The sequence below is a fragment of the Lepisosteus platostomus genome, chromosome 7, assembly GCF_059453375.1.
Source record: "Lepisosteus platostomus isolate fLepPlt1 chromosome 7, fLepPlt1.hap1, whole genome shotgun sequence".
NCBI lineage: Eukaryota > Metazoa > Chordata > Actinopteri > Semionotiformes > Lepisosteidae > Lepisosteus > Lepisosteus platostomus.
The window spans coordinates 12,544,205-12,567,611 of record NC_142617.1 but is presented as its reverse complement, the minus strand read 5'-3'; the positions used below and the strand labels follow the sequence as shown (position 1 = coordinate 12,567,611).

The window sequence follows — 23,407 nt, the reverse complement described above, 5'->3', positions numbered from 1 at the left end:
CACTTGGGATGATTCTCTTTTAAGTCTCTCTGTAGACTTAAACGATCTAACCTTCCTCAAGGTAGCACTTGATTCAGTTGTTCAAAAAATTTCTCGTTTGTCTTGGGAAGCTGTAAGCGCATGACAGCTGACATTCGTCATGCTACGCTTCAGTGGAGGGTGAAGTGGGTCCCCACCTGCCTTTATTTAAATGCAATAGGTTATTATTGATAATTGCAGTCTGACCCTGAAAAATATTGCAAGAGTTATGGCTTCATTCTTTAATCCCTCTCCAATTAACGACCAAGTAATAATCTGTTTGGTTTAACTAATGGTGTTTTGGGTGGAATTAACTGGCATTGTGATTAATTATATACATATTAACAGTACTGCACTGAATGTTATCTTTAATCTGAAGTATTTTAACCTGGCTTCTTAAAGTGTACATGCAAGATGTCAGACTTATAGTTTTGCAGTTATTAAATGTTTTAATCTTCCTGTTTTTTTATTTTGGAGTTAAAGAATCCTTCTCCTTCGTCTTGTCGCCACAGTGTCCTAGTATTTATCTTTAAAAACTCATAAACTGAAGAGCCACATAATTAAGTAAGTTCTCTTCTCGCAATTAATTAAGAAAACCAGTCTCGTCTGGTTAGGTAAGGCAAAGTTGTTATTTTATTCTGAAAACTGCTAAAGAGTCCTGGCTACTTCCTTTCTCACAGCATTGTACATCTGAGGTGTACTGAGTGTGGTACAGGAGATTTCCTTAGTCCACAGTTCTTATGCTGAAAGACCACAGAGATGTGGTTTCCTTGACATTGCTCTACAAAGTACTCATCATATGAATTTTGTTGGATCGCATGTGAACCCTGTACTCTTCAGACAGGCCATGAAGGGCTGGAGACAGCGCCAACCACCACAGCCTCTTTCATCAGATTCAGGGCAAATGCTTTAGTGATTTGATGATGATTTGCAGGCTTTAGAATTGTGGAATCAGATGCTGTTGGTTGATGTGTTTGAGTAATCCTCTGCATGATGTCTTTTGATTGTGCATTATTGGCCTTGGTGGTTCTGCTACTGTATATACAAATTGCAGCCTAAACTATGGTCCCGCCTGCAGTTCTTCTATAAACTTGTGAGATCAATTTAAAATAAATTGGTACTATAGTTGTGACTGATTTGGGGGGGAGGGAAGGACCTTCCTCTGTAAAATAGAGGCTTTTGTGTTCTTCTGGTTAGTCTGTATTGAGACTTATCACTTGTAGAACTTAACAATGGGAATTACTGGCATTCTGGCTATATTGGTTATTAATGAACGGCATCATCTTGTTTAATTATTAATTCGTGAATGCATGGTAAGCTCGTTTACTTACTGCTCAGGCAGGGATGCAGAATCCTTGTGTACGCGCATGTGTTTGCAGCACACAATTATATATATATGTCAATACATGTATATACGGCCGAAACGTTGTGTTCTCTTTCTTCTTTTTTTCAGCATGGAATAAACCTATTACTATACAGTATGTATATGTGGTAGTAGTTCAGGTGGGTAGCTGCGTCAGCATGCGTAGGCTGCAAAGGAACAAGTAATAGGTTTATTCCATGCTGAAAAAAAGAAGAAAGAGAACACAACGTTTCGGCCGTGGAGAAGGCTCACACCTGAAGAAGGCTCCTCGGCCGAAACGTTGTGTTCTCTTTCTTCTTTTTTTTCAGCATGGAATAAACCTATTACTTGTATGTATATGTGTATATATGTCAAAGTTTTTGTTGTCCCTCCCTTGCAAGAAAAGAAAGTTGATATGCAATACATTTCTAAAGAAAAAATCTGACAGAATTGCCAAGCGTATTTATTGTACATATTCAGTGGAATGAACGTTTCAAGTACTTTACATAACTGCAGATGAGTGCTTTTGGGGGAAGATGTTTCTTTTAGAAGACAAGGAAAAAGCCTTGTACTTGTTACACATTGTGACCTTTCTTTACCCGTAAGTATTTCAAACCAGGAAGCACTTTTGTATTTTTTATTTAGGGAACTCTAGTTATCGTCTGCTTAGAATGGTGCAGGCTGTGCTGTTAAACTTCACAGTTGTCTCAGCCTGATTTGATACAGTGTGATAACACTGCTGCTTCTTTCTTGTTGAAGCCACTTTCCTCTTGCAGATGCAGCAGGTATACGGTATGACATACTTCTTCATTCTAATAATAATAATTGGAATTATAGTGTTAAAGTCTGCTAGATATTTAATCTCTGAATCAAATGAAAGGGCGTGTTTTAAATTTTGAGGTATTGTCTCGGATATCAGAACCTGTTAAGGGAATTGCAGAGTTGGAACACTTAAAGCCCAGTACAGATAGTGGGAAAAATGTCACTGTGTTCTATTTTGAAGATTGCAGGTCTATAAGAACAGAATGTAAACTTACTGTATGGCATGTATCCTGAAGCAAGGCTATTGAAATACACTCAATCCAGAACAAAAACAATATTTAAAATGGTATTTGAAATCTTACAGATAATTCAGTCTTCTTTATAAACTGTGACTTTAGCAAATCATTGCAATAATTCTCTTTAAAGGTCAAAAGTATTAAAAGTATTGTTGTATCATTGCAAAGATCTGCAACCTTAGAAATCTCCTTTTTTTCTTTAAAATGTGCCTTATTAGCGGTCACTTTACCTAGTGTTGATCAGGACCAGAAAACACTAAAGAACTGAGCTCAGAGTTGCTGATCTTCTATAGTAGTACAGTAAATAATTGAAATAAATAACTTATTGAGGTACAGCAGGGAAAACACTCTATAGTGAGGTAAACACCTTTATTGGGTGATCTGATTCTTGGTGACCTACAAATTGTTTATCTAGTGGTTACATGTTGCACACAATCTGCAGCAAATGAAAAATCTATTTTTGGAGACTATTCCTGAGTGCACCTCTGACATTGTAAAATGTGGATTCTGTCTTTGATTCCTAACATACCAATTCGTGGATTTAAAAATGCGTGACGCATCATCATTTGTGTTCTTTTTTTACTGCATATTTTTATACCCAAGATCACTGTTAAAGATATATAAGCAAACAGTGGTTTTCATTAAAAATAAAGACATGATTGTATATACTTTGTTCTGTTTGAGATGTAAACATGTAAGAAATGAAATGAAAGATGTCACTGGTGGATGTTTTAAAATCTACATTGGTTATTGGTTATATTTAAATGATAGTTGTAGATCTTGTGTTTAAATCATAATGTCCAGCATTATTATTTTATTCTTGTAAGAAAGTAAAGTTTTTGCCTTTGTTCATTAATAACATTAAGACATTTTGATGATTATTGTACAGTAGGTGGTCAGAAAATAGCCAGGAATGCCAATCTGAACTTGCACAGATTTGTGTTTTTTCATCCACGTACTGTTTAAACTGGATTTGGACTTTGTTTAAGCTTAAAATGGATTTTAGCATTTCATCTGAATAGAATAGAAATATTTTTCCTATATTTTAATACATTTCTTGTCATTTTACTATCTTCTAGTCTAATCTGTTGGGAGTTTCCCAGTGCTTTTTCAGTGAGGACATTCTTAAAAAATGTCTATGTCTGTGTTCCTTTCCTGTTGCTGGATAGACATGCCATAGTTGTGCCTTTCATGTTATTGCACTTGAAAGAGGTTCAACAACTTTTAGGCATAGTGTGCTTAGTTCAGGCCCCATGTTACATTACTCTCATACTTGTGACTTCAGATGAACCCTCATCTTGGTACACACACACATATATAATCTCTGTGCAGTTCTAAAAATATATGAGACTAGAAACAAGAAAAATAACATTTCTGTTTTTTATGGTACAGTAACGCGTAGCAAAAGCACTATGAAGCTATTTTAATTACTCTGTGTTGCAGACGGAGCTGCATAATCTTTGGTTACATAATTACACGTGTGTAATTTTACAACAAGATTTTGTGCTGAACCAAAGTATACTCCCCTCACCCCCCACCAAACACTTATATGCAAGCTCTAAACATATGCAATATGCAAGCTCTACACATATAAAGTGCCTTCAAGATTAATCCGTGCCCCTGGTGAAATAATAAAAACCAACATACTGTACAGTAACGGTAAAATTAAGAGGTTAAAAAAGGTCACACAGTAATCTTAATATCATTGCACAGAGCAAAATCATATTTGACTTAATAAAAACATAAAGAAAACAGGATGGCACCTCTAAGTAGTTCTTTAAATAAAACTGGAAAAAACAGACCTGCAATAATTATTTGGAAGTGCACTAGAGGGCTCTAGAACTATATAGGTCTTTGAATGCTGACTGTTTCCCTGGGGTACAAAAGGAGGTAACACAAGGCAGACATTCAATAGTAGCACGCATAATCATGGCTAAAGTCAAATTTGGTTCATGTACACAGGGAACCATGGCAACAACCGTGTTCCCATTCTTTGTTCCCATGGGCAACAGCACACCCAAGAGCTGAATCTCAGCTGAGTGTGACTGCTGTTTGTTGTGCCCATGGTGGTTGGCACATTCTTTTCCTGGGTGAGATTGGATCCGTTTAGTGTGTACTGACAAGGTCCTATTTGTTTGTGCACTGTAAAGCAATGGTATAAACTACACAGTTTATAACATGGGCACATCCCTCAATTTAGAAAAGGGCTTTTATACTTGGAAATAATAAGAGATTGTGGTTTTCTCTGGGTGGATAAAAATGGCTTAGTAAGTTGTTCGGTATTTTGACATTGTGTTATGAACAGTACTGTGATTTTGGCCTATGGCTGTTGTCATTTTCTAACAACACACATTGTCCACACTGCTGATCGTGTTTCTTTTGGTAGTCATGTTCTTTTCAGTCTGATCTGTCTCCTTTCCAAGATGTGCTCCCGCAACTGTACAGAGCAATACAGAGCTAGCTAAAACTCTCATCTCAAGACTATTGAAAGACGTGCCACGCATATTCTCTCTTTGGCGTTAAAAAAGCTGCTGCGATTTTGTATCATTTTTAAAAAGATCGACATCTGTAAACTGCTGACATTTGAAGGTAAATGTCAGCACCATGCATAAACAGGCTGGAATCATACTAAAAATACAACAAAGCAGAAAAACTGCTTTTTCTGGGGGAAATAAGTGCTGGCTTGGGATCTACTTTACCAACCTCTACAGATAGGTAAAAAGTTCTTTGGATAAAAACATCAGCCAAATAAATTGGCAATTAACAATGGTGGTGAAATTTCCCTTGTGCATAAATTGGTGGTCTTTGCTATTGTTGTGAATCAGGTATCTTACTGCCTATTTTGCTTAGAGACCCTTATATTAGAAAGGGATTCTTCACGCCCCCAGGCTGGAATTTCCTGAAGATAAATATAGTTACAAATATAGAAACAAAAGAGAAGAACATGTCACACTCCTGCCCTGCCTAGACAGGAAAATGAACGTTACAGCTTTGTACCTCGTCTTTGCCATTAAATGTCTTAATGTTAAACTGACATCTAACAGGTATCAACTAACCGAGCAATTCATTCCTTTATGAAATCAGCCCTGCTTACACTTTTTTCTGAGTGCGTTAGGGCAGTCAGTGTTAGGGATCTAGTTGAGAAATTTAGGTTTACTGTGTTAGGCTCTAGGAAATCACTGCAGTTGTATATAGTAGTTGTCAATATGAATTTGTGGCTTGTATCTCTATAGTTTAAAAATAAATGTTTGTCTTTTAAGTTATTTCTTTGTCGCCAGATTGTTCCCAGACCACTGGAGTTGTTAATTATTTCACTTTTATTAATTGCTTGAATTCAAGTTGGTGTCAGGCCTTCCTAATATTTCTCATTTTTTTCATTTCTTAGTTTTATAACAATAGCCCCTTTATATAACACTATATTATTATGAGATGTTAGCGTGGGTATTCAAATATACAGTAATTTTGGAAAGTGCTCTCTTGTTGTTCTTGGTGGTGTTTCAGTGCAACAGAATGTGTTGTGCTTCTTCTCTGACTAGATGTGTCCCTTCTTGTTGAATGAATGATGTTTGTTCTCTCTTCTTATTCAGCCAATCACCTGTGGATGACCCATCAGAGGTTGACAAAGTGCCAGACGTTCCTCCTAGAAACAAATTTTCCCAGCAGCCTGTTGTCCTGCCTCTCCCGCCACAGAGAAGACCCCCAAAGTTGCCTAACATTAGTGAGTACTCCACCTGGGACTTGCATCCTTTTCTTCCCAGAGCTCTCCTCACAACTTTTTCTACAAATTATAATACAATCCTTTATGTTTTGGCCTTTCCGCATTCCTGTACAGTTAATCTTTCTTCTGATAATTTAATCAGTAAGCCGGCGTGTTGTTTGGCGTTTGGATGCAGGGATTTTGCTAGCAACCATGTAGGAACTTCCTTTAAAACAGCTTAGCTCTAGCCTTCCTGTGTTTTGTCCTTCAAAAGTAGAGACATAAAGCTTTTTTTTCTTTGTGTGATTTGTGTTACTTAGTCCTTCTTAACTAAATCCCAAATACCGATATGCAGCAAGCTGAAGTACACAGCAATGTGGATCGTGACACCAAGATTAGAGTGGTATTAACAGCACACGCATACTTTAAAGCACAGAGCTTACACTAAATATTGATTGAGATGTTTGTTGATCAAACACAAAGGCTGACCAAAAGTAACCATTGAATGTACAAGTTAAGATAAGATCAGATCACTTTATTGGCCATATACAATTTCTTGCATTAGGATTTCGTCTTTTTGCATACCCCGGCTTACTCTCTATGAGACACACAGACAGACAAACAGGGAGAGAGGCTTGTGGTCAGAGCACAGGGTCAGCCATTGTACAGTGCCCCTGGAGCAGTTGGGGTTAAGGGCCTTGCTCAGGGGCCCAACAGAGTAGGATTCCTCTATCAGCCACAGGATTTGAACCGGCAACCTTCCAGCCACTGGCGCAGATCCTTAGCCACAGAGCCACCACTCCGCCCCCTTTTTTTTTAAAGATAGACTGTTGAATAATCAAGTCAGAAAGCAGCAGCCTGGCTGTGGAAAACACCTGACATGGGTCTACCTTGTTTTGGATTTCAAGATGTTAACAAAAAATTAGAAGGTATGGTGGCATTTGTAAGTCTGAAAATGTAGCACATGAGGAAGTGAAAGACACTCTTCTCTGCGAAACATGAAGCAATGCCATTGAACATACTCATAACTGGAGGGTTTTTAAAAACTGTTCTGTTTATTTTTCACAGTTCTGTACAAGTAAAAAAGCTTTGTTTTAGCAGAAACACATAGAGATTACAGGATGGCTGCATATGGTTCTCAGTGTGTTATGTCGCATTTTAAAGGTTTTACTTATTTTCCATTTGTTAAGTTAGCAATTACATGGTGGCTTTCAATTAGGTAATTGCGGTGGAATTATGCTGAAATTTTCCCTTACTCTTTCTTCAGGTCTGTGTCTGAAGGCGTAATTAGTTTAAAGGGACTGATATGACAGTATCAGGCATATGGTCAGTTTTACCACTCTACTGTCCAAGGGAAACACTAATTCTGCGTTTTATATCTCTGTCATGCTTCCTAACTGCGATACCAATTTTTGTGGAAATAGGTTTTAATACACAAAATGTACTTTATTCTGAAGCAGTTAAAATTGTTTTCAGTTTTACCGAGAGTGCGAGGTATTGTTATACAATTTCACCATTAATGTAATTATCCCAGCATGTGTTCAATTATTGTTTTTATTAGGTAGTTAGAATTAAAAAGCAAAATGAGCAGACTGAATTTGTCATTTGTGGTCTTATGTTGTAATGCTGTGCCCTTACAAGTACACTGCAGCTGAAATAATCAACTATTATCTCTTAGGATCAAATACTTGCCGCTTAAATGGCAAGCCATTGGGCTACTTCATAATTGTAAATGAATGTGTATCCAAGTTTGATTTACTAAATACCATATCAGCCTTTATGGGGTTCTTGTTTACTACAAACTATGGATAATGAAGTCTTTTAAGAAGCTGTAATGACAAATCTATTTTGGTGGTCTATTTTTATCATTTCTAACAATGCGGTAAACAAGTATAAATGCTGGAAAGATGTTAAAATTGCAGCTGATCTAGACTGGGAAGCAGTTCTTGCTTTATGGTCTTTGTTATTAAATTCTTGTCAGAACATTTTAAAACTCATACCAAAGCTTTACACATCTAAAATGCTTCCCTCTTCACACATTGGCAGTCATGAGAAGCTTGTAAACTGTGAAAATATACTGTAATGTGGTACTCACATTGCAGAAAAGCAGTGACAAATTAGAAGGTGTGGTGGCATTTATAAGTCTGAAAGTGTAGCCCGTTAGGAAATGAAAGGCACTCTTCTTTGTTAAACATGCACCCATGCCATTGAACAAGACTCATAACTGGAGTTTTTTTTATAACTGTTCTGTTTATTTTTCACAGTTCTGTTCAAGTCAAAAAGCTTCCTTTGAGCACCAGTTATCTGTCACCCGGCTGTTTCTTCACTCATTATATTTTAGCGTGCTGTACCTACTTACTGATACTTGTTGCAGAGAGAGAAAATTGAGAAATTCGATGTATTTATTACAAGGAGCGATTTCTCTTCACGTCTGTACAATTTAGGAAATTCAGCCTCATGAAAGCTGTTTGAAGGCCTTTTCTGGTTCCACCTGTTGTTTCCAGAAGGAGATTTGCAGCTCGCTTTTTGTGGTGGAAGGTTTTCTGCTCATCTTTCGTTTTGACACGCTTTGGGTCTGCAGGCATTATTTCCCCGGCATAGCTTTCATTCATGCTGCTGGCCCAGAGATAATAGAACAAGATAGATCCAGGCTCAAAATGAGCTCTCTGGAAGTGAAATGCAGCTTGAGGTTAAAAATAAAATGTTTGTAGCAGGCAGTCAGAATGGAGTGAAGTAATATACTGATGGACCTGCATTACAGATGTGTACTGTACCTTCAAGGGGTGTAACTGCAATTATACTCACCTTCACACATGCAAGAAGACAGGCAAGGTGGATGCTGGAACACTGCCTGAGGGCTTGATAATATGACCTTCACTGAACTTGCAAAAGCTTTAGTGGAATGGTTGCTTCATATCCCACCTGATGCTGATCAGTAATATACCAGGCTGTGTTTCTCTAATAACATTTGCACTGTGCCAAAAGCAGATAAGCTCTGTGCATAATACAGCAATGTCTTTGCCAGGAGATAAAGTTGGAAATAAGAAGGAGTGCCATTTTAAAAGCAGGACAATTAAAAGAGGGGCAGATATAAACCCTGGGAAAAATATGGAAAGATGCAAGGGAAGAAGCAAGTGTACTGTATATCATTATAACATACCCAACCTTTACCTGCAGGTCTTTCTCACAACCTTGGCGCCAACTTTGCAATCGTGTAATACAGTATCAGCTCAATGTGCCTTACAAACTAAAGGGAGAAGCCCGGACGCTATAGGCTCAGCAACATGTACTCCAAATGAACTACCTTGAGTGTCCTGCAGTTTCCTGCTCCTGCTTCTGCCTTCTATGTAGCTGGCTGTTTTATTCCTTGAAAGATTCTTCCACATACCTTACATGTGGATTTTGTGCTAAAACTAATATGTAAAGTACATATAATGGACAATAATGTGCTCTTTGTGTATAACATCTGAAGAGCGTCTGATTCTTCCACTCATTCCACTCCAAGAACCTGATCAGTGAAATCAAGATCCTTAGTGTGGGCTTGGCATGTATTGGGATTTCATCTTTCCAACTGTGATCATTGCTGTTTTTCTTATGTTAATTAAAACACATCGGCCCTTTAGTGTTAATGATTACGAGTGGAATGCATTGCTCTGTAGACTGATTATTTTAATCATCATCTTGGAAAACATACAGTGTGCCCATAATGAACACTGACAATTGTTCAGTGCCAGTTGTTTTATAGTTGTCTTTTATAATTGAAGAAAATATAGCTCAAATTCAAAGTTGGCATAAGAACCTAAGAAAGGTTACAAACAAGAGAAGACCATCCAGTCTAGTAGATTGCTAGTGGCTGACTGATTTGAGGAACTCATCCATTTTTCATTAAAGAAGCCAGTGTGTCAGCTTTGCTTTAACAACATGGCTGGGTGTTCCAGAGGCTTAGAAATCTTTGTTTAAAAGTACCTTCTGTTCTCAGTATCAATAAGTCCCCTTAGTTTACACTTGTGTCCTGTGCTTCACTGTGTGCAGAAGTCCGTTGGGTCAGAATTGTCAATGCCTTTAAAGATTTTAAGTACTTGAAGTATCCATACTCAAGTCTCTCTGTTAAAGACTATAACGATTCAGTTATTTAGTAGGTTGGAGTTGGATATTTTTGTTAAGCTTAGGATTGTATCTGATCACTCTTTTCTGGGCTTATTCCAGAGCAGTTAATAATATGTCACAGCATTTTAACATGCAACCCCTTGATTTACATTCAAACACTTTTTGGTATATACCCAAGCAATGTTTTCCTTTTTCATTTCTTCCCCACGTTGTCTAAGAGATAGAAGTTGTATTAGAAGTTTAGTTTTGGTGCTGTGTGTAATACGATTCATTTTAATGTTAAATCTGCCATTTATTTTCTCAGTATTGCATTTTATCAGCTTCTTCAGTGTTTACAAATCATCCTATTTTGATAGTCTGTGACCTTAACTAGTTCAAAATTAGTTGAAATTAAGGAAACCAGTGGTTTAAAAATTGATTAGTATATACAATAATTAAAGTAAATAACCTAAAAAACGTGAGTTGTAGAAATTACAGCAGTGATTTCTTTTCTTTTCAGGCTCTCTCTCCACAGACAGTTCTGAGGACTATGAAGATCCAGATATACAGAACCCCTACCTGTGTGACCCCATAGACATGACAGATAAGGTCAGTCTCAGAGGCCCTACTATTTGCAACACACAGTAGAGTTCCCTAAACTCCTATGCAGCACAGATCAAGCAAATAATTATGAAAATGTGAACTCTTACTTTCAGTATATTCGTTAATATATTCTACATTTTCAGTGTATTACTTTTCAGTATATCGGTCACCAAAAATCCCCCCATCATTTGTCAGTAGTATTAAAGTTCTAAGTCTAAATGACTCTGGAAGTGAAGTATGAATTGCAAAACTGTAATCAAATATGCATTCAGTTCTTACATTTCAAGTAAGCCTAAAAGAAAAGTTTAGGTTTATGTATATGACAGAGGAAGATTGTTGGTTTTAATATCATGTTCTAAATCAGTTGTCTTGTGAAATGAGAAATGTTTTCTCTCATATGATTGGCTGCCCTCTTGTTCAATAGGAGGAGCGTCTGGCTGTGCCTAGGTTAGAGAAGAGGCGATTCAACAGCCTGTGCAGTGATGATGAACAACTGGATGAAGAGGACAGCTATGAAACCATCCTGCAAGAGTTGGTTTCTTTTTGTCAGCCTTTTTTATCTTGTGTGCAGTCTTAAAGCATTTTTGTAGAAGTTGTTCGATGGTTATTTTTTAGGGCATTTAATATGTATTGAGTGTGAAATGAGGTACTGTACCTTCTGCAGTACACTTTCTCAGGCTTTAGACCATGTGATTTCAGAGATTTCTCCTTTTAAAATCTGCATACAAGCAGTCTATACATTGTGCAAGAGGCTTAGAATATTTGTATCACACTTTGATCTGCCCCATGGGATATGGGCAGGCCAAGCTTTTCCCCACTGCAGTGTAACTACATTAAGATCTAAAGCGACTCTTATTAGGTTACTGAATAGTTAAGTTCCACTCAGGTCTTGTAGTAAGCACCATATTTTTAGGCTGCAAGCACCAGCTGTTTTTCTTGGTGGTTCTCTGTGACTTTAAAAGCTGAAAGTGAAAGATGCCGAGCTATGCCTGAGCTTCCTTTAGGGGTCAGTCAATGGCCAGTGTGAGTACAAAGTCTTGTTCTGACATGTCCTTTTGCACCTGTTTTCTTTCCTATGGCTAGCAGGGTGTGCCTGCAGGACTATGGGCTGAGCACCCTCAAGGAAACTCCTCACCCTCCACCGATGGGGAGGCGACCATCAGCAGGGGTCAAAGACGGAAACGATATGTCCCAGCTTACTCCAGTCATCAAAATGGGCTGGCTGGACAAAAACCCTCCGCAGGGGTACACTTCTTCCCATTTCTTTTCAGTTTGCCAGGCAGAGGATGCCTTTTATAATATTTTCCATCATTTTAAGATCTTTTAATGAGCAAATCTGGAGCATAATCTCTTGAGCCTTGATTACAGTCTCTCACTCTGGCATATGTACCAAGTGGAAAAATATAAGAATATTAAGAGAAACAATAGAAGTTGTTTTTTAATTTGGGCATTGTAACAGTGAGCCCATAAAAGCAGAAATGATCTGATACTTTATTTCTGCACAAAAGATAAACTTCTTAAAGCTAACTGCATTAGAAAATAAAAATGGACTAGCTTCCTCTTTGAAATGTTAAGCATGTTTTATCAAATTGTCTTAATAAAGGCAATATCTGTGAAATGATCCATCATACTTAGTAGGGAAGTTTAATCACGTTTAATTTACGTTAAATTGCAAATGTTATTTGATTTTGCCATGGAATTTGGATTTTCGTTGTGCAAGGTTTTAAACTAAAATGTATGTAACCACCACTTAATTTTAGTCAGTCTTCAGTGTGCTTCTGTGTTGACTAACAGTTGCTTGTTGAGTGATATTATAGACCAGTTATGGTTATTTTATCTTGTCTCATAATCTGCAAAGTGTGGTGAGTGGTGGTGTTTTTTGAGAAAATACTCAAGAAAAATAAATATAATCACCATAATTATTTTAGGGTCATTAATCATTATGTAATAAGGGCATGGCTTCCTTTTTCATTGAGCTGTATTGCGATAGAATGTCTGTGGGTTTGTTGGAGAAGTAGAGTGATACTTAAATGTTTTTTTAACGGCAAAGAGTTCAAGGAGCACAGCAGATTCACTTAGGCACCATTTAGTTAGTGTAGCATCGCAATTAATCCACTTTGAATAGCTCCCCCAGCCAGCTGTTGTGTTTGTGAGGTTTTGGCTTTTCTTCACATGCTTGTTTAGTGGTTTTTCTGACACGTCACGGGCCTACCATGCCTGAGAATGTGACAGCAATGAACAGCTAAACTTGGGGCCGAAAAGCAAGAAAGTTAATTGTTTACAGATAAACAAGGCTCACTTGTGGTTTACAGCTTGGAGAAGGAAGGGACTCGGTGTACAGTGTTCATGCTTCTGATATAAATGATTAATGAAATACAAGTGTCAGTAGGCGTACAGTATGTTTTGCAAATGAAAGCCAAGCATCTCACTTGTAGTTAGGCATGCCTCATATAGGGCCCAGTAGGTTTTCTTTCTTTTTTTTACCTCTGCCTCTTTGTCTTACCCTTTTAGTCTATTTTGTGCAGTAGGGCTTTTTGATGAAGTATTTGAGGGCGGCAGCGTCAAGTCAAATATACATCATCCTAGCATTTCTTAATTTAGTTTTGGTCTCTCAAATTTGTCATGTTGTGTGGAGATTTTGAAATGAGGTATTAATATACTCGATTCTTTCTGGTTTCTCTACAGCTCATTAATCTACCAGAAGCGCTGGGTGAAGCTCGATGCTGATTACTTGAGGTACTTCGACAGCGATAAGGTGTGGTTTTAGTCTGCTTGGTTTTTGTTCTGCTGCTGCAGTTTAATCTATTTCTGTTTGACGTAAGCGAACTGCATGTAGTGAGTTACACAACAGGCTTTATTTAGTCTTACCTGCTATATTCATGATGTGGAAGAAACTTCTGTCTTGTCTTAATCTTTTCTTGCACTCCCTCCCTCACTTTTTAATTCCCTTTAAGGCTGTGAAGGGCAATGTGGCACAAAAGACCCTTTGAGCTGTATCAGAGTCATTGCAAAAGAAACAAAGTTGCTGAACTGACACGTTTTTCAGCCTTTGTAGATTAAGTTATTTAATCAGTAAGTGAAACTTGCTTTTGAAGTACCAGTGTTTAGTCTAGTGGTTCCCAGTCCTGGTCCTGGTGACCCACACATTAGTGGGTTTTTGTTCTGAGCCCTCAGTTACAGAATGCAATCAGACCCTTCACTGGCTTCATAATAAGTAGATTAATTTGAACTGTTTTTCCCAACTCTTAAACATGTTAGAGCTTTAGCCATTGAATTTTGTAGGTTTTGAAAGCCCTAGACTAGGATTGGGAACCATTAGTTTAGTCCATCGTCTCAGTAGTGGTTAACACTAAGAACACTTACTCTTGTCAGAACGTTATTATAGTCGGCAACTTTTTTTACTTGCAGGACATGTATTCGAAGAGAATCATACCAACAGCGTCCATTACCCACATCGCCAATGTTGGGGACCAGAAGTTTGAGGTGGTCACGCACAACAGGACCTTTGTGTTCAGGGCTGAGAGTGACTGTGAGTAGTGACTACATTAGATCTCCGTGTGCTAAGAACACCAACCCCTGAGGTAATAGGTGACCCTGCTGCTTGAGGACCAGTATTTCAAGTTGTAAAACCACACAGTTAATAAGAGCTGCTGAAACAGAGAGCCAAGATGAATCACAGGAAAAAAGGGAGGTGTGGAGCAATAGTTTTCATGGGTGAGGTCTGTGGCTGAGAACTTAAAAAGCTTTGTAAGTAAACAATACCCATTTGCTCCAGATTCACTATCTGAAATATACCTATAAACACAAGAAGAAAGAGGAAATTTAACACGTAGCCCACTGGAATTAAACATTAAATAGTTCAGTTTTTGTGAGTTTTATTTTATAACTCAAGCCTGTCTTATTCATGAGATGTGGTAGATGTTATTTAAGGGGTTGTTTAAGGGTATGGTGAGTAATTACAGCTGAGGAAATGTATGTTTTCAATGTATAATTGTCAATTTTAAAAAGATGACCATTCAACTTCATGATGCAATAAGATATAACTTTATTGTCCTCCCAAAAGGGTGAGAATTTCTATTTGGCATCACCATACAAAACATTTAAAAAATGCACTAAACATAAATACACATGAAAACAAACAACAGTTCAGGACATGCAACAATACATACCGTATACACAGATCTGGCTCTGCCAATATTAAACTACAATTTCACATAATCTGAAGGATTTCTTGTATACATTTCTGTTGGCCACAGGCATTCTGTAGTGCCTCCCTGAAGGTAGCAGTTGGAAATGGCAATGAGGATGGGAGGGGTCATTGAAGATCAGCTGAGCTTCCTTTTGAACTGCAATATAATACAGCTCTTAAACCTGATTTTTTGGTCAGACAGCTATTTTATTTGCAAAATTAACATTTTTGGCCAGATACTTTTTACTCTTAATTCTCAGGCTACCACAACACACCATGATTCCAGAAGTAAGGATACTTTCTAAATGTTTTCTCTCACCCCAAACCCTTTCAGTTTGCTGATCAAACCATACACTGACTAAAAATGCAGTTGGTATTCTGTTGCTGTTCCCAAGTATTTGAAACACTGAAGTACCTCCACAAGTTGAATAATAAGGGAGAAAGGTTGAAACTCTATTGTATTACTGTCACAAGTAACCAGTTCTTTTGTTCTATCAACATTAATATAAAGCATGCTTGACTACCACCAACTTTCCAGTTTACTTACCTGTTCAAAATAATTATCCACCCCTATCCCCAGTAAACAATCCTACTAGGGCCATACTGTATCTATTCATATAGAGGGACAGCATTAACAATATATTACTGTAATAACCGACATTTTAAATGTAAGTAATTTTCCATATGACACTATTGTAAATAACAAATACCTAAGTAAGACCTACTGTATAATGAAACTGCAGTGAATACATTAGACATGAGAGGCTTATATGGTAGTGGAGAGCTACACCTATTATACTGTATAATACATTTTTACATGGACAGAATATAGAATACATACTTTGGTGCAGACTTAATCACATGCCTCTGATCATTTGTAGGAAACTTTTCTCTGTGAAATCTGAAAATCACAAGTTTCTGAAGGGAAGAGAGGCAATAAACTTGCCCCATTCATGGGGACGTCAGAAGGCAGGGAAACCTGCAGCCTTACTGATGGAGGGGAAAAACCATGTGGGCATAATTATAATGGTCAGTGAGGCCAAATGTGTCTTAGTGGGGCAGAAGGATATTATACCAACGTAGAGAGGGCATGTGGAAAACACACAGACAAGCACCATGGGCTGCAATCAAACCCAGGACTCTGGAGCTCAGATACTCTATTCCACTCTGTTGCTTCCAAGCAAAATACCAATATATTTATATTGCATCAGTCCTGGTTAAAGAAAACCCCTGTGTCTGTTATCCCAGAAAGCTATCTTGACATCACTGTTGCCAAGAGAAAGACAAATTTGTTGCTGGTACCGACCTACTTATATTGTTACAGTTGAACACTGCATACTGTGTTGTCATTTATAAATTTAAAAAAAAAAACATTTTAAGGTTTTTACTGACTTTCATGTTAGTCGGATAGGAATGGAACGGTCTCTGACCCTTCTCTTATTGTTTTGCTTTGTTAACCATTCCATAATGTGTCTCAAGGAGAAAGTTTTAATTGATCTGAATGTACCTATTTGGAGTGTTCTACAGTACTGTATATTCTGTTATCTCACATCTGGCCTCATGACTCATGTCTGGCCTCATGTACATGAACACTTTGCCATAGTCGAAAATAAAGCAGTGTTGGTGGCTGGTATTTAGTAATAGTACCTTTCTAGTCATAGACTACAAGTACATCAGAAAAGAGGAATATTGTGCCACATTTTGTCAAGCAGTAGCTTGTGTTTAAAGGTTTTATTGTCACATGAAGTAAGAAATAGCGTGACTGACAACCACAAATTCAATGATACATTACGGTCACTGTCACAAGTGAAGTAAAACATTAAAAAAACCTATGCATGTTTTTCAGCATTATGATTCCAAACTGGCCTTGGTAGTTGAAGAGAGCATTGTTAACCTTTGTGGCTGTAGTGAACAGTCCAGGCTATATACTGTACAGTATCTTGGTACAGCTGGGCATTGAGACTCACAGGAATAACCAAGAATTTCTCTCTGGGTCTTTAACTCTGTTCTCCTGCTCAAAACGGGTACGAGCTGGTCTATGGGATCAAAGGACACCCAGGGTCTGATTTATGAAGGTCCATCAATGAATGGAGACCATAATTATACTGTAACTGGGCATTTCAAATTTGGGAGCAAATCAGGGAAAAAATAAATTGTGCACTCTTAATGGGGAAAAAAAATACTACTTGGCTCAATCAAAACAATCCTGTGTTTTGCAGTGGAACGGAAGGAGTGGGTGACAGTGCTGCAGGAGACAATTAGGGACCAAAGGGCGACCAACAAGGATCTGTCCTCAAGCCCCCCTGCCGAGATGGAGAGTTATCTGGAGCTGAGAGGCCTGCGCTCCAAGCTCTACGTGGTTGTCTCTGGGGAAAAAGTGTTTCTCTACAAGAATATGGATGTGAGCTTCTGTTATTACTGTTTTTCCTTACCAAATATAGTGCTTCCTTGTTCGGCAAATTGTGCATTCTCATTTAGTGATTTTCTGATGTTTCACTGTCTGGTATGCATGTGTTTTTAGAGAAGATCCAACTGTTATAAAGGCCTACCTTGAATCTGCAAAAGGTTCTGGAGTGTGTGGTTTTCACTTTGACCACTGTGCGCAGCCCAGGCTTACTTAAGAATATACAGTAGATTGCAAGTTGATCTCATTGATGGTAGGAGTGTTGGATTTGTCACTATTTGAACTACAACTGCTGAGGTTGCTGGATTTGCTGGACTTGGTATCCTTGCAGCTGTGACCCCTGGGATCTGCTGTGCTTACTCGCCTATAGCTACTGTGGGACTTTGCAAATGCTCTGACAGATGGATATTTCAGAGAAACCATGCAACATCCTTCTTTTCATTGCTGCTGTACAGATTGTAGAAACAAAGCTGCATTATTGTCAAATTAGAGGAAGTTAAAAAATCAAACAAATGTGCACACAGGAGATGATCTTGGCAAACTGCAAGTTTATTTTTATAACTGGAGGGTTTAGTGCAGGAATGAGAGCACATGAATATTCCCCATCATGGATCGGATACCAGTCCATTGCAATGCCAATGACACTGATCCGAGTGTCCACATTCCACACAATCAGAATCCTGTAGCTGGAATCAAGGCCAGGAGATTCCCAGAGCAAAGATGAGAACTGGCAGGGAAAAGTGGCACTACTGTTGTCTCATCTGTAATCTTAAAACATTGTATTCAAGAGATTCAAGTCCTCTCGAATTTTACTTTGTCTAAATTAAATACATATGTATCTGTTTTCCCTGTATACTCCTGGGAAAGTATACAGTAAAAGTGACTATATATTTATAGTTAGAATCTGCAATATGTTACTGGCTTTAAGAATTGCCTGCAAAAGGTATCACACGTTCCAGCCCCGATTTGCTTGTTTTCCACAGTCTGGTTTCTTCAGAGTTCATTTCCATCTCCAGGGTTCAATTTAAATAACATCCTGCCCAGCAGTTCAGCACATCTGCTCCTCCCTGTAGCCCCCATGAACCAACAGCACGTACTGCTGGATGGGCTACTCCCTGGACATCAGGAATAGAGAGCTTTTTGTAATGCATCTCAGATACGCCTTAGTATGCTGGATGTTTCTGACACTGTTATTCTTGATTGTTGTTGTTTCTCTTGTATTGACATTTACTGTATCTTAGGAATAATTTACAGAATTCTAAAGAAGCCAAAAAGTGAGTGAGTCCTAGCAAGCAGGATTTAGACTCTTACTGTTGACAGGCTGAGACTGCAAACCGCTTTTGAATGGGTAGTTAAAGGGATTTTTAAAAAGGCATATTCTTTTCATCATTATATCACACCAGAAAAACATCTCTAAAATGCAGAAATCAAAGGAGTGCACAAAAATAACATTTTATATCAATGTATCTTCAGCTGAATCATGTGTGTACTATAAAACTTGCGTATTTTGAATGGAAGCTTAAACTTGTCTTGTCTTATGCTTAAAAGCCAGTTATTATGAAAACCTTGCTAATGCTCCCAACATTATCAGATATTGCCCAGACACATACCCTTTGTGTTATCAGAACAGGGTCTGTGCTCTCAGAAAATAGAGTTTGTAGTACCAACCGGAAGACAGACACTGCTCTGACAGATTATGCTCAGACTCTCAAGAGTGAGACCAAGAATGGGGGCAGCTGGTACACATGACTAAGGGACCACCTCCTTTTCTCCCGGTTAAATTAATCCAAATGATTTAAATAGCACTTTTATGAATGCTGGTCTAGTCCCTTTAATCCTGGGTTAATGAGTTGCACTGCCTGGATTAGAATGCGCAGTTCCTGGGCTATAGGACACATCCCACACAATATGAGATGATGTTCACCACACTAGCAACTTAGATGCCGTAAAGTAAAAAAAACAGACACAATTGGTCTCTTGGAAAAGTCAGCTGTTTTTGTTTTATTTTTTATTCATAATCTAAGTATATTGCTTTCTGTTTGAAAGTCTTGTCATTCTTTCTGTGCCAGGATTATAAATTGGGCATTGGGATCACATCCATAGACATGAATGTGGGTAACGTGAAAGACACTGACAGAAGATCCTTTGATCTCACTACACCTTACAGGATTTTCAGGTGAGACCTCCACTGGGCGAATATTCCAGACATTTCAGAAGGAAAAAGCATGAAAATAATCCAAAACGGCAACTCGGTTGCATTTTCTATGCTGACTCAAAGTACTTGAGCATTGAATTTGTTAGAACAATACATGTTTAAACTGAGTTTATGGTGGGAATTCAGTGAAATGGCTCTGTGAATTATTGACCTGAAACTGGAAATTGTGCTATAAAATAGTATAACTGGTAACACCAGGACACAATCAGTTCATTGATAACTGCGTTTGGTTGCTGAGGGATTTCAGTTCTTTTACTGGGATGGGGAAGAGCACATAGATCATCCAGATTTATTAGACCACCCATTCATGAAGAGTGCCGGTTCCACCATCCTCTGACCTCATCACGTGTAGGATGAATTGGACAAGATGCTCCGGATATTCAGTTGGCCAATACCTTGTATCTTGGTAATGAACATCTGTTTGTTCTCAAGTGAAGAATAGGGAAGTGTTCTCACTGTGTAACTCACTGTGCAGCTGTTACAGAGCAATATCTGGCCGTATTTAGAGTTTTTGTTTTTGTGTGCTTATTAGTGACTTTCAGAAGCTGAAATACTGTATACATATTTCTGTGCCTTATGGTTTTTTTTCAGCTGACAGTTAGGAAATGTGACATTTTTGTACCTCGAGGTAATTTAATGTAACCAAAGATGAATGATAAACATGTATGCGTCTTGGGTAATGCTGTAGGTACTTCCACAGTACTGGAGGTTGTCGGGGACAAGTTTGTGTAACAGGGCCCCTTGCCTTGTAGTTCACGTTAGTGAGACTCCCGTCTCCTTGCAGCTTCGTGGCAGAGTCGGATGTGCAGAAGGAGGAGTGGGTGGAGGCGATGCAGAACTCCATCGGGGAAGCCCTCTCCAACTATGAGGTGGCCAAGAAAATCTGGGCAGAGGAATCCAACGGGTTCTGCGCAGACTGTGGGGCCGCCAAGCCCGAATGGGCCGCCATCAACCTCTGCGTGGTGTTCTGCAAGCGCTGTGCAGGTAGGGCCCCCTCTGCCAGGGTGGTTGGTACTGCTGCTGCTGATGATGATGATTAAGGTTAAAAACAACCCTATTGCTTGTTTTTTTTTTACTTGTGCTGTATTGATTCTGAAATGATTTACCTTCTCTTGAAATTCAGAAGTGTTTCTTTCCTAGAAAGTTTATTTTGCTCTAATTCTGGCTAGGAATTCTGGGTGTGCAGAAAAACAAGAAATATTATTATTGTACTTTCTACGAATTTAGAGTACTAAATAAAGGAGCCTGCCACCCAGTGCTGTGATGTAAATCGTCGTTCTTGAAGGAACGTTTTCTTGTTTGCAGGTGAGCACAGAGGACTTGGCCCAAGCATATCTAAAGTGCGAAGTCTAAAGATGGACAAAAAAGTATGGATCGATGACCTAATTAAGGTGGGTAGGCCTAAGATGTGTACGGCAGTTGTATAAACAGTTGCTGTCTCTTGTGTTGACCTCAAAGAATCTAACTTGTGTGAAGAAGTCAGTAAATACAAAGAAATAAGGTACCAGCATTGTACATACAGTGCCCTTCAAAAATATTGGGGCAGCAAAGTTAAATCTACTGTATTGTTTTTGCTCTGCTGTCAAGCAGTTCATATTTGTGATCCTGGATGCCCAGGTCAGGCTATGTTTCACCATCAAGCTGCTGTTGTAGGCCTGAAGTTTCTTTTTTTCTCCACACTTTAGCATTGCCATACTGTAGCTCATGTCTACCTTGTTATCTTTATTTCTTGATGCAACTAATAATTGCAGCAGCAGAATGCGTTCTGTAGTGTACACGAACATTTTGTCTGCTTGTGTAGAAGAATATGCTGCTTATACACTCATTGGGCAGCACTTCACCTTGCATGATGAGCAGCAATGCATCTCAAATCCTTCAACAAAATGCGTGGTGAGCTGGGTTTCAGATATGCAGTTATTGCTACAAAGTGGTATGCGACCAAATACTGACTTTTACATTCTGAAATTGACTTAAATGTAATGCGTCTTAATACTTTTAGGTCACTTGAAATTGTTTTTCTGGTTGTGTTTTAATATGGTCAGCTAAATACATGAAATAGCCCCAAAACAAAATCTGTATTATATTGTATGTGCTGTATCATTCATTTAAAATTCATAATCACAAATACAAATTACTTATCTTTAGTGGAAAAAATACAAAACATTTTGAATTATGTAGTACTTTTTTTGTAGTGTACTTTTGTCATTTCATTTGACTTTGATGTTTTCACTGTAATAGTCTGTTGGTTTTCAGAATATATTGTTTGGACTACTATGAATATATAGGTTGGTTATTTTTGTTGTTTCTCACTTTGAATAGAAACTCCTCCTTTTAAGAAAGAGGGGTGTCTGTTACCATGTGTTTAGACATCTGAGCAATTTGGTTAAGCAGGCAAACCACCATTATGAGATATTTAAATGATTCCAATTGAGTTGAGACCAGATGTCTCCACAACATATTAGGTTGGAATTTTCTCAGAAATTCCCCAGTCAGTTCCTGTCACCAACACCGTTAAAGTTGGTAAAAAGACAGACACCAAGGAATGTAAAAAAAGTTCGAGAGAATGTTTGGAAAGATAGAGAGGAAGAGCTAGATTGGAGAGAGTAAGTTACATCTTCGCAGCCCATCTTCATCTTCCTGGATTCCTCGTTTTCGGCCTGAAACCTCCGAGGTACTTGGAACTGCACAGAATTAACTAGATAAGATTTAGGTAAAGCAGCTTAATATTTCATAACCAAGGAGATATTTGGTAGGGATCAAAGACCTTATTCCAATTGTAAATGTTAGTTGTCCATGTCATTTGCAGTTTGTGTAAAAGGTAACTTTTTAAACAGTGGTTTATTTCTCCAGCAGTAGATTGTTCACAGAAAATTAAAGAAGCCATGTGACCTTGCTTGATGTTTCCTGATCAATGAGGGTGTTTTATTTACCCTTTACAGTGTTGTTGTTTTTTGCACATTTTTGCACATTGCCTGTTGTTGTTTTTTTTGCACATCGTCTGTTATTGTTTTTTGCACACTGCCTGTTGTCTCTGTCTTTCTTTTGCTACACAATTGTATTGTTGTTGTTGTTTTTTTCTCTTTGTATTACTTATGTCCGAGAGCTAGCTAAATAGCATTTCGTTATACCATATACCATGTACAGTATATGAGTGTAATGACAATAAACTTGAAACTTGAAACTTGAACTTGAAACAGATTGCCTGTACTGAACCTGGTATAAGATAATTTTTGAAGTATTATTGATGTATTAAGTATAGTACAAAACCTATTACTACCGACACTTCAGTTTTACACTACAAATAGATGCTTAATCTACATATTTTATATATAAATTATGTCCATTGATTTTTCTTATTCATAAACTACAAATAGTTTTTGGTATAAGGCTTGTCTAAGCTCAGTGTCGGAATCTGCCTCTTTTCTATGGTATTTTGTGTTTTTATAAAATATAAAAACATCTCTCTTATTGATGCGTTTTTCTAACATTGTGTCTTGCCTTTCAGCTGTTCTCGGTACTTGGCAACCAGAGAGCAAATTCTTTCTGGGCTGCAAACGTTCCACCAAGCGAGGCCCTGTCCCCGGCGAGCTGCAGTGAGGAGAGGAGAAAATTCATTGCTGCCAAATACCGTGAAGGGAAGTATCGCCGATACCACCAGCTCTTTGGAAACCAGGAAGCACTGGACAACGTAAGACTTCCTGTTAATTTGAAGGGGGTTGACTGTCCTCTTGTGAAACTGCCTGTTTAGTGAAGATCTGAAATAGATACCCTTCAGCAAGCACAAGTGCAAATAAC

The 23,407-nt window shown here is 38.2% G+C and overlaps 1 protein-coding gene across 7 annotated transcripts in view; it reads left to right on the top strand.

Annotated features, from left to right (window-relative positions):
* Positions 1-23,407, top strand: part of arap1 (ArfGAP with RhoGAP domain, ankyrin repeat and PH domain 1) — an 80,058-nt gene that overhangs the window by 23,982 nt on the left and 32,669 nt on the right. For 5 of the 7 annotated variants that reach the window (XM_088639304.1, XM_088639310.1, XM_088639308.1 and 2 more), the window contains 11 exons: positions 6,006-6,136; positions 10,722-10,810; positions 11,229-11,335; positions 11,888-12,049; positions 13,490-13,559; positions 14,213-14,333; positions 17,213-17,394; positions 19,467-19,573; positions 20,397-20,596; positions 20,918-21,003; positions 23,118-23,300. In XM_088639304.1, the coding sequence (XP_088495430.1) occupies positions 6,006-6,136; positions 10,722-10,810; positions 11,229-11,335; positions 11,888-12,049; positions 13,490-13,559; positions 14,213-14,333; positions 17,213-17,394; positions 19,467-19,573; positions 20,397-20,596; positions 20,918-21,003; positions 23,118-23,300 (1,438 nt within the window). The remainder of the gene's footprint in view (positions 1-6,005; positions 6,137-10,721; positions 10,811-11,228; positions 11,336-11,887; positions 12,050-13,489; positions 13,560-14,212; positions 14,334-17,212; positions 17,395-19,466; positions 19,574-20,396; positions 20,597-20,917; positions 21,004-23,117; positions 23,301-23,407) is intronic. The other 2 variants (XM_088639307.1, XM_088639306.1) reach the window with 2 other exon arrangements.